Source organism: Mastigoproctus giganteus, chromosome 9 (assembly GCF_048544385.1).
Source record: "Mastigoproctus giganteus isolate SK-2022 chromosome 9, ASM4854438v1, whole genome shotgun sequence".
In the NCBI taxonomy this organism is placed as follows: domain Eukaryota; kingdom Metazoa; phylum Arthropoda; class Arachnida; order Uropygi; family Thelyphonidae; genus Mastigoproctus; species Mastigoproctus giganteus.
In genome coordinates, this window is record NC_143583.1 from 22,129,582 (window position 1) to 22,142,018 (window position 12,437).

At 36.2% G+C, this 12,437-nt stretch overlaps 1 protein-coding gene across 1 annotated transcript in view; it reads right to left on the reverse strand.

The window, feature by feature from the left end:
• LOC150080085 (uncharacterized) overlaps nt 1-12,437 on the reverse strand; it is a 190,026-nt gene that overhangs the window by 119,805 nt on the left and 57,784 nt on the right. Inside the window, exons 3-4 of the mRNA XM_090381665.1 lie at nt 5,619-5,744; nt 2,472-2,517 (exon numbers count right to left, since the gene is read on the reverse strand). Coding sequence (XP_090237791.1) covers nt 2,472-2,517; nt 5,619-5,744 — 172 coding nt within the window. The remainder of the gene's footprint in view (nt 1-2,471; nt 2,518-5,618; nt 5,745-12,437) is intronic.

The following is a 12,437-nucleotide window of genomic DNA, read 5'->3' on the forward strand; positions in this document are numbered from 1 at the left end:
TGGTTATTATGATGTGGTCACAAAGGAACTGGATGCAAAAAATAATTTTGATATCATATACTTGGATTTCAGGAAAGCTTTTGACACTGTTGCGCATGGAAGACTACTGTACAAATTGGAGCAGAATGGTATTAACGGTAAGTTGCTACAATGGATAAAAGGATGGTTAAGTGGGAGAAGACAAAGGGTGGTAATCAATGGGTGCTGCTCTTCGTGGACTAATGTTATTAGTGGAGTCCCACAGGGTTCGGTGTTGGTCCACTGTTGTTTTGTATATTTATCAATGATATTGATGAAGGTATATCAGGCTTAATTTCGAAGTTTGCAGATGACACGAAGGTTGGCAGGGTTGTTAATGACAGTAATGGCAGTGTGCTACTGCAACAGGATCTAGATAATTTGGGCAGATGGGCTAAGAAGTGGCAACTGAAGTTTAACCTTGACAAATGCAAAGTACTGCATATGGGTAGACGTAACCCCAGAGAAACGTACCAACTGTGTGGTACTACACTTAAGGTGGTAGAAAATGAAAAAGACCTGGGAGTAATTGTGCAGTCAGATATGAAGTTTTCTGAGCAATGTAGACAGGCTGCTAGGGCAGGTCATGGGGTTTTGTCAATGATATATAGGAATTTTGCTAGCAGGGAAAAGGAGGTGATTGTCCCTCTGTATAAGGCAATGGTCAGGCCACGCCTTGAGTACTGCGTACAGGTCTGGAGGCCTCATTTTAGGAAGGATGTAGATTTGCTTGAGCGTGTACAGAGAAGAGCAACACGATTGGTGAGGGGAATGAAGGGATCCTCTTACCAAGAGAGGCTTAAGTTCTGCAAATTGCAGTGGCTGGAGACTAGGCACCTGCGCGGTGATCTGATTGAGGTCTATAAGGCCTTGAATGGGTTGAGCACGCTGAATTCTGATGGGATCCTCCCACTTGTTCAGAATACGAACCTACGGGGACATAAGTTCAAATTAAGAAAGGATAGATGTAGAATAGATGTGCGGAAATTTGCCTTTAGCCAGCGGGTGGTTAATTGCTGGAACAAACTTCCATCTGTCGTTGTGGAAGTTGATAGGTTAAATAAATTTAAGGAGGAACTGGACAGGCAATTGGAGGGTATGGTGTGATTTTTTTTTTTTTTTTTTTTTGGCTGATGCTGCATAAGCTCCTACACTTGCTTTCTTGCATCAAGTGCCACTACTACTACTACTACTACTACATAGAACAGGAGTAAGTTCAGGAGCACAGGTTTTAAGAACACATGGAGAAATACCATCAGGACCTGGAGCTTTCTTAATATCAAGATTGTTCAAAATCCTTCTGACACAGGAGGCATTGAACAGAGTGTACTGGGAATCGTGGGAGGTGGTTTACCAAGATCATCAATACACAAGTTGGAAGAAAATAGGATGCTAGCAGGTCAGCTTTATCTTTGGATGATGCATCAATAGAACCATCTGGTTTTGATAGAGATGGGTAAAAGTTGCAGCCATTAGCTTTGGCAAGAGACTAGAATGCTCGACTACCATTTGGACAAGAAACAAGTTTACTTTCAGAGAAGATTCCAAATTACTAAGTCTCTGACAGGGAATATCAGAATGGCCATATGCACAAGTACCATCTTCGAAGCGAAAGGAATCATACAGTGAATAATTCGAACAACTGAGATGAGCAGTCAAATCACTTGATAACTGGGATTCTGTCAGGAAAAGTATATGGGATTTGGCACACTATAAGTGGAAATGGACATCACTGAAATTAGAAGTGAGAACATGAATATTTGTGAAATGAATGAGAAATTGTTTGGGAGGTTTAGATCTTTTTGAAGATAAGTTGTTCTATTAGTTTGACAATTCATGATATATTCAGTAGTAAGAAAAGATGATGGGGGGGGACATGCTGTGGGGAGTAATGGAATTCTTGGATATGGTGTACACATTGCTTGATTTTAAAGGCTATGTTTTCATTTCTTTGGATAAAGAAATCATTGTTTAAGTATAAACTATTGTTTTGTTGACCTTTATTTAACGTTACTATGTTCAAATTTCATTGTTAAGAACGTAACCCCTGTTTTTAACATTAAATCTGTGGGAAATAAATTCCTGCTTTATGTGTGTGCTAGGAATGAATTAACTTGTAAAGTTGAGAACTACCTATAGTTTTTATTTCTACAAAACATCAAAATTTCACACAAAAAAAAAAAAAAAAAACTAATTTTATGCAGTCCATCACTACCAACTGCATATACATTCAGGAACCTTGTTAGCAAAGGGATAAAGACTATTCAGATTGCACACTTTATAATTCTGCTTTGTTTTTCATAAGGAGCATATTTATTAAGCAGAAGAAGAATAAGAAGATTAATGTGTTGTAATTAAAAATTTTGCCCCCCAAATAAATTGCATTACAAAAAATTTAGTTAACTATTATTCTACTTAAAGTTATTCTACTGATACAAAAAAAGTCTACTTACATCTTTCTACGAGATGTTCTCTTAGCAGGTAATAAAAGAGGTCATTCTAAAAAATAAACCAATTAAAATACTTAATAGAAAATGTAAAAACAACACATCTTAATAAATGTTTAAACAATTTAAGAGAGAAAGCAGCAGAAAAAAAGGTAAGCAACCTTACGGGTGCAATTTTAACAGTATCCTTGGATTCTGGGAAGGTCCAAATAGAGAGATACAAACATCTTTCCTAATCACAAAGGGAGATCAAAGGTGAAGTGAGCACAGGCAACCCCCATATAACACAGTACTTCTACAGCACGGTTTTGCTCTAACACAGTTGATAAATTCTGGCAATCCTCACAAAACATGGTACTTATTCAACACAGTTTCGCTCTAACATGGTTAGAGAACTGCCAGAAACCTTGCATAACACAGTATTTTTTAGCTTTTGTGCTGGGAAAACCCTGCTATTATGTTAGATGTAATCTTGAACATTTCCATTCCTCTTTGTGAATCCCTGCTGTTGATTCGCTAGTTGTTATCACCTTCGTGATATTTTTCTAAAGCACATTTCTGGAGGTCACTACCATAAAACAATAAAAACAATTTGCACTTTCCATTTTATTGGGCTTTTCTGTTAGTGAAATCAATTATAAACAGGTAATAAACTCAATTTTATTGAATTTGTTCCGACAGCTGGAATCGTGGGTTTTCATGTTAACATGGTGAAATGTGTTTCCCCTTCCATGAAATATTCAATCATATAAAAAATATAAATAAATTTTCAGAAACTCATTACCTCGTGTCTCAATGTACATATCATGTTTGTTGCAACTTGTGCATGCCGTGTTCTTTGTTATTTAAAAATCTATATTTCAAAAAGTTTTACTACTATTGGATAATGCGCCAGGCCATCCAAAAGGTTTAAGTCATCTAAACATTGAAGTATGTTCCTACCACCTAATACAACTTCAGCCATTAGATCAAGGCATTATATTATATCTACCTTTAAAACTCATTACATCAGAAAATTGTTACAATGGAATTTGGAAAAAAATTCATTCCAAATCTGTTGAAGTGATGAAGGCATTGAAACATTTTAATTGTGGACTGTATCGGAATCGTTGCTTTATCACTCAAAGTAAAACCAACCATCAACTGAGTGCTGGAAAAATGTATTGCCACAGTCAGTTCATTCAAGAAATACGGTCAAACTGGCAGAAAATGGAATCTGTGAGATAGTAGCAAAGTCAGTAGGAGGTTTTGATGATATGACTACCAAAGACATTCATGAATTATTAGAAAAAGATTAAAAAAGAGAGAATTATTAGAAAAAGGTATAAAAAGAGGCTGGCGAAGCAGATTTGGTGGAAATGGCATCGGAGGTAAACCAAATCAAATCAGAGGATGATAGTACAGTTGAAAATTCTGAAGTTCCAAATTTTACACTAAAAAGCATACAGGAAGGCATAAATTTAGCCGAGCAATTAGAATCTTATTTTTTTGAATGCTGATCCTTCTACTGAAAGGAGCACAAAGTTCAAAAAGGGGAGCTTCAAAAATGTTTAGCTCCACACCAAGAAATTTACAAAGATCTATCAAGCAAAAGCAAACAAACCCAGAATACCAATTTTTTAAAGTTGATAGCCTAAATACGTTTAAGGCTCAGCTGGACAGGTATTTCGAACGAACAGAGGGGTGAAGTGGAAGTGGTTATTTTTTATTTATTTATTTTACTTTATTTTTTTTTTTGGCTGATGCTGCATAAGCTTGCTTTCTTGCATCAAATGCCTCTACTAATGCTAATGCTAACTTTAACACGCGGCATCTTATTTCAGTCAGCGCAGCAACAAAACGAGAAATATTGGAAGGGCAAACACACAAATAACCTTTAGAAAGCAAGTGTGAAAGTGTTTTACTTTTAAGCAAGTGTTTTACTCACATGAAAAATAATTTGCTGTCCTACATGCTATGCTACTGCATAAACAGTTTACTTATATGCAACTTAACTGTTCCTCAGCTCTGCAAGCAAATTGCTCTTCTGATGATGGCTGAGTTGCCATTTTGACATGATTTGCCTGTCAAGTCTCCTAGTTTTACTTAAAAAAAATATTGTTTTATGAAAGTGATTAAAAAAACTAGGAAAATTCAAAAATACAGTTTTTACCCTGTAGCAAGCATGCCAAATTCAAATCCAACAACTTTCTTTTCCCAAAACATTTTTTGGGAAAAGAAAGGCAAGAAATAGTCTAAAATGGGAAACTTCAAAATTTTATTCTTAATTCTGACATCAGTCTTGTTACCTAAAAATTTCCCAGCTAACTTGGAACTGTATCTTGAAATAGCCAAATGGAGAGAAAATCAGAAATCAAGACACAACAGGAAAGGGCACTTCTTAATAAACATGATGCCATAAAGATTTTTTTTTATTTTATGGGTATACTTCTACTTAAAAATTAATGACGCAGATCAAAAGTGATTACTGTACTGGTGCAATATTAAAATTCACTGATTAATTCCAACAGATTTTTAAATATTTAAGTTTTTCTGTTTTTCGGTGTACAAAATACTAATGGGTTAAAGTGACTCTAAAAAATTAGCTATTATAACTTATGAACATATAATTTATATTTTAAATAGTGAATAACCAGGAAAAAAAAAAAAAGCAATTGAAAATACTCACACATTGCACTGTTATAAGCTTCTAAATGGCAGTGTATATGGAAAAAAAAAAAAAAAAAAAATCAAGATTTTCAACCACTTAGATTACAAAATTAAAAAGGATACTGCCATTAAAAAAATTGTCTTAACCAGTTTAAAAATAAAAAAAAAAACAATACAAAAGTATCCATAACTGCCTGTGATAAAAGCATTTTAACATTTTGAAGTGTGGAATTCTGTAACAAGTCACTTCACAGAATTCCACACTATTCCTGACAGATTAAAGTTTTGCCATCATAAATCATTAAGTTTTATGGACTGATGTAAGTCTTCAGAAATCTGAAATTATGTTGTTTCCCAAAATGGCACTTTATTCAACCCCACGAAAAATGAATATAATGCCTAATGACCACAAACTGTTCCCTTTGTAATTCAAGCTTAATGAAAGTTACATTCATATAACTAAGAAAATTACTAATAGAGAAAGTAAAATTAAATATTACTTACTTCTTCAACATTAATTATGTCATCTTCATTCTCCAAATCTGAATAATCCTCATCCCCTTCAATCAATAATTTCATAGCATTGTGCAACTCCTGGAATTTTTCCTTTGCATACGGATCATCAGGGTTCTGTAATAATAAAAACATTCTTATTGAATGATATTTATCTATCAGTTTATTATGTCTTTTATAATATAAAAATGCAAAGCATGTACTGTTAAATAATAATGTCATAAGACAAAAAATCAATTAAAAATCAATATTCCGTGGGCATTCATAAGTCTATAAGATTTAAAATAAATAACTGTTCCAGTTTACTGACGCACTGCTATACCATTACACTCCATTAATAGAAAATTAAGGTATTAAATGAGCTGTATTTTCAAAAGTATTTAGATACCCTACCAAAGGTAGTTAATGTGGTAAGTTTCAGATATTCAGGGAAGATATGAAAAAAAAAAAAAAAAAAGTACAAACATTGGTTCAAATGTTAGCCCTTTATCAGTAATTTGTCAGTGTTCATGTGCTGCAGCAAACCAGTTTGAGTCTTGCAAAGTCTACAGCAGCTGACAATATGAAAAGACAGAAGGACGAAACCTGACAGGAATCAGATTTCAGAGCTCCTGACATTGCAGTTACAGATGTCAACAGGAATCTACCTAAGTGCATTCGGTGTCCACATGATACCATGCACTTAGTTTTCATGGGAGAGCTACAGTTCACAAAGCCCTACTTGGCAGCAATAAATGGCAAATATTGTTTGGAATGATACATTACCTATTGTATCTACTCTAGTGTAATAGAAAGAGATCCTATGGAGCAATGAGCCACACTACATAATGTTCAGAGCCCTCCAAATTCTAGCACCACTGTGCACTAATCCATAAAGCCAGGCTTGTATGCACATCATTTAAGGAATACAAGGCTGTACACAATTAATCTGACCATCCAGATTCATTGATGCTGAAAGCCACAGAACACCTTTTGGATGGGCTGAAACAGAGCAGGGCAAGACTGCTTCACTACTGCAATGAAACCTATTAAAGCATCAAAATTCCATACATGAAAACTAACTGAGATGAAGCCTTGCCTTCTCTGCAGCTAGCACTTCTGAAGGTTACTTGATTTGGAAATAAATTTTAAAAATAAAAAAATAAAAGGACAAACAAATTAAATACAGATATATTTATACAGTGGATACAGAGGTGGATACAATTACAGTCGAACTTCCCTATAACGAATTCTATAAATCCAGCGAAAAAATTCGTTATAGAGAAATTTCGTTATACAGAGAATATCTTTTTTATTAGAAATTGTTATTTAATTAGAAAATGAAAATGAATCTACATTTATTTTTAATGTATTTTATTTCAAAAACACTTATTTAAATTACGCTTACACAATTTTCGCCAGTAAGTATCACAAATTAAAAAAAAATCCGTAATTTTCGTTTGCACAGTACAATTAAAAAATTGTCTGATTCTCAAAGAAAACCTCACATTTGTTCAGAGCATTAAAAACATTATCGGGAACATTTTCACAAAACTGTAGACCCATACGAACCGTTTTAAAAGCGTTAATCATTTCTTCACGAGTTGGCTTTTCTACGGGTTGTTCTGATGTGTCTTCAGCGTCATCGTTAATTTCTTCGTGATCATGGTCGTGTCTAACACTGTTCAGCAGTATTTCATCTTCATTTGGATGTTCTGTTGTAGTCAGGTCTTGATCTACATAAACATAATTATCCAGTGTTATTTCATTTTCGATGTTTCCGGACGATTCTAATATTTTCCAAAAGTTTTTCAGTTGTGAAAGGGGCAGTTCATCTTGTTCATCCAGTTGATGTTCGACTTCTGCATTCAATGCAAATCCCGCTTTCGAAAAACAATTTTGAATAGTGTATTCAGTGACATCGTTTGTCCAAACTTTTGCCAGTTCAGAGATGCAATCTCTAAGGTTAATTGTAACTTCCAAGTTTCTATTTTCTGATAACGCATTGACAATCTTCATTATTATTCTCTTTCGATAATGAAATTTAAAATTTTTAATTATGCCTTGGTCCATTGGCTGGAGTTTTGACGTCACGTTTGGTGGTAAAAACAATAACTTCACACTTTTAAGTTTGGCAGAAATACTGGCAGGATGTGCTGGACAGTTGTCAGTTACCAACACGATTTTCCTTTTTTCTTTTGTTATACGCTTGTCTAGTTTTAATATCCAGTCTTCAAAGATATCACTGGTCAACCATGCTTTTTTATTAAAGGTGTAGTCAACTTCCAAAGATTTTGTGCCTCTAAAACATCTTGGGTTTTTTGATTTTCCGATTACTAAAAGTCTTAATTTTTCACTTCCTGTCATATTTGCTCCAACTAGCACAGTGATTCTTTCTTTGCTTTGTTTTCCGCCAAAACATTTATCATCTTTAAAAGCAAGAGTTCTATTCGGTAAACATTTAAAGAATAAACCCATTCCGTCAGCATTAAAAACATCCTTAGGTTCATATTCTTCCAAAATCTTCTTTAAAGTATTGTTCCTCCAACTGTTGCAATCTTCTTCACTTACATTAACACTTTCTCCACAAATAACCTTTTCCACAATTCTGTGGCGCTTCTTAAATTTATCTAGCCACCCAGTGCTCGCATTAAATTCTGTATGTCCCAGGGACTGTGCAAATTTCAGAGCTTGTTGCTTAATTATTGGACCCGATATTGGTATATTCTTTTCACGTATCATTTGCACCCATTTTAGAACAGCTTTATCAACATCTTCGTATATACACAACTTAATTCGCTTCTTGTCTGCTGCTCCTTCAATTGCATTTAAAATTGATTCTCGATTTTTTAAAATCATAGATAAGCTGCTTGCAGGTATGCCATATTTCTCCGCAATATCTTTTTTCTTAAAACCCTGGTCAATATCATGAAGAATCTTTACTTTATCATTAATACTTAAACATTTTCTCTTCGACATTTTTTCCCCAAATGTAAAAATCACTGGACTGTAGCTCTTGCCATATAGTGAATTGTTAGTACAGGTACCGCCTACTCAATGACGTTTGCTTGCCAATTCAACAGTATCACGTGACTTTTCTTATCAATCACTTTGAAGAAATATACGACTTTCATTCATATATAAAATTTACGGTTAATGTACGCTGTATGTTACTTTTCAAAAAAAAAAAAAAATACAAGAGCATATAGCCTATGTGATTGATGACAAATTGTTCTAAAAGAACTAAATAAAAAAAAAATTTTTTTTTCATGAAAACCATCTACTAGGAGTCCAGTTAGATGAGAACGGACATATCATATAATGATTGACAGGATGGTCACATGGTACGGTTGAGGTGAGAAGCGAATGTCACTCAGTAGGCGTTCGTTACTAAAAATCGACTATGGCATCATTCTATGTATTGCCGCCACAGCACGCTAAAGGCTTACCGCAGCGAATTTCGTTTTCCCCTGAGCCAACATCAATTTACAAATCTATCCTATTTATTGTAAAGTTTATGACCACTTTTAAGAAAACCCATTTGGTTTTATAACTGTAACAAAAATGAAACAAAGACTTTCCTACGGGCGTCAATGACCACAAGTATTCACTAAAAGAATGATTAATTCCAGATGCTAATGCGTAATTTCGGAGGGAAGGAGGTCGTATATTTTTAAAAATTCGTTATAGAGAGACTAACACTTCGCTATATGGGGTTAATTTTACATGTAATTTCGTTTCAAGGTGCAATGTTTTGTGAAAAAATTCGTAATATAGAGAAATTCGTTAAATAGAAGTTCGTAATAGAGAAGTTCCACTGTATATATTAAATACAGTGGATTCAGATGCAACTGGAACCAATAATCCTCCCAACAATTCTAACACAACCTTAGTAATTTAGTTCCATGAAACAAATTTAATAATGGTTAACAAATAAACATTCATCCGTGCAGGATTGATATCATTCATGAGGAGCTCACCAACAACCCTATTTGAAGTTGATAGCCTAAACAAATGTAAGGCTCAACTGGACAGGTATTTCGAGCGAACGGAGGGGTGAAATGGGAGTGGTGTGTTTTTTTTTTTTGTTTTTTTTTTTTGGCTGATGCTGAATAAGCTTGCTTTCTTGCATCATATGCCTCTACTAATGCTAATGCTATTTACCTGCACTAAGCTAATACTAATAGGCAGTATATACTGTAGGCTCCAGTCACACTGAAGCCAGAACCATAGTTTTTGTCAACAAAAGTGGAATTCAAACTGTGTATGTTTAGATTCATTTCAGATTTTTCAAATTGGGTGTATAATTTCGTTGGGGAATGCCGATAACATGAGCTGGGCAAGCCACAAATTGGCCACACTGTCATAAAGAAACACACTTTGGCGTTAGCAATTCATGGCAAAAAGTCAGATGGCTAACAAATTTATTCATAAGATCACACAGCTTCTGCTATGAATGTATTGAATATTTAGTTTTAAAATATTTCACTTTAAAAAATATTTTAAAGTAACAAACACTACTGGATCATATTATCACACAAATCATCTCAATGGCATTTGGTAACCCTGCAATTTTTTTTTTTTTTTTTTTAAAACTATATGCATAGTTTGCTGCTAGTACTGGGACATACCACTGATCAGCTTATCACTAATCAATCTGTTTTTATATTCATAATACATTACCTTTGGTCTTTTATAATTGTGACTGGCAAGGAAGGTGGCTCTTACTAATTTATTAAGCAGTGTTTTAGCATTTATTTCTATATTATGGGCAGTATGAGTTAGAGTAGTTGCCATCCCCATATATTCTTCCCGGAAACCTTTATAACACCATAAGAAGCTACCTCACAGCCAGAGAAATAATTGTCAATGCACCATACTGCAGAGTCAAACGCCAGGTTTACAGGGGGTTGTCCCCAGGGCTCAGTGCTGGGGCCGCTCCTTTGGAATGTTGTACTTGATGATTTCCTCAACACTAACCTGAATGAAGTTATCTCCCAGGCCTATGCAGATGATCTGATCCTAGCCGTGTCTGCAGACTGCAGAGCGCAGCTAGAAAATTCTGCAAATCAGGCTCTCTTGATATTACAAAACTGGGCAAGGGATCATAATCTTCAAATCTCTTTAATGAAGACTAATTCCATCTTACTGAAAGGGCCCCTCAGAAGACATCCACAAATCAAGATAAACGAGACCACAAATGTTTCACTACTGAACTGAAATATCTAGGAATAATCCTGGTCTCAGGACTTACATTCCTCCCACATTTGAAACATCTGCAGACAAAGTTAAGGAACTATACTGCCTTGGTCACCAGAGTCACACGTCGGGATTGGGGCCTCAACCGCCGCACTCTCTCGCTGTTCTACAAAGCAGTATTTCTACTGGCGATTACATACGCTGCAGGGATATGGTATCCGAGAGCAAAAACAGCAGTAAACAGAAAGAAGCTCGAAACTATTCAAAGATTTATCCTCCTCACCATTACCAGGGCCTGCCGTACTGTCAGCACCCATGTGCTGGCAAGTGCCCTTCCTTTGGACCTGGAGGTCATACGTTGCGGGCTCCTCTACCAACTATAAAAAGGCACATTGGTGACGTTCATGGACCGCACCATTGATCATACTAACAACTTGATTGCTGAAAAGAAGTGCCTTAGCCTCCATTTACAGCAGATATGGCAAGATAGATGGGCTAACTCTACTAAAGGAGATAATCACTAGGAAATTTATTCCATATATCAACAAGGTATATCCCAAGTCTCTTTCATGGTTCTCTCCCGGCCTGTACACAACTTTCATGCTAAAAAGGTCACGGATCCATCAGAGCCAAACTCTCAAGTCTTGGAATTACTGATGATCCCCTCTGCCATTGTGGAGAGCTGGAGAGTTGGTCTCACCTAATGTATGACTGCCCTTTGTATGAGGACCGTCGCTGCATTCTGATTACCAGAATTAACTTCAATCTAAAACTTCAGGAGCATTACTTGTTGGACAGCAACAGAGAGTACAAGGCCTTTTCGCAATACTGCCAGGAGCTCTTCACAAGAAGATCCCTACCACTGGAACGAATGTACACCTGATTAACTCGTCTTGCCCAAATTCAAGCTGGACTGTCAACGACTACCATCGTTAATGGGATGGGACCTCTGTTCCATGAATGACAACACTGTTTTGGACCTTCCTGATTTAGAATCTTTACAAATTGTGATATTATGCAGCTCTGTTGACCCAGTGACCAAATGGACCGAATACCTGAAACCGCCCCCAAGACAGACTGCAGTGAACATACATCTCTAATTTTGACTTAACAAAAGGGACAAATCCGCGGTGAGACCCGTACTACTGACACAGTCTAGTGATAACCACACACTTGACGACCAGACCTGAAAGCTCCGAACTCGTAGTGACAAGTATACACCGGGCGGGACACATTACGTACAGTCCCAAGTGTGACAGCCTTGCCAGACTCTGAAGAAGAAGACAAGATGGGATGGGACCTTCGTCCCAGCTGTAACACTCCAAAGCACAGCTCAGCTGCTGCCATTAAGCTCTCTTTGCCACACTCCCGTGCATGGTTCTTTTTCTCCACCACCCAATCAGGGGGGAGGTTATCCCTGGTCGCTTGCCCCCTCGCCATCCCTCTTTTCCCTCTGGTGGGGCATGGGCCTGCTCCACTGATTTGGGGGTCATCTTCTCTATGGACCCCTTATCTCTGTCTTTTCCCCCCCAGCCTTCAACCAGCATCTGAAACCCTCTAAATTGCATGAGCCCTACACCCAAAAACTTAATAACAACATCAGTTGCATAAACAGTAATCCTTTTGGCTGAC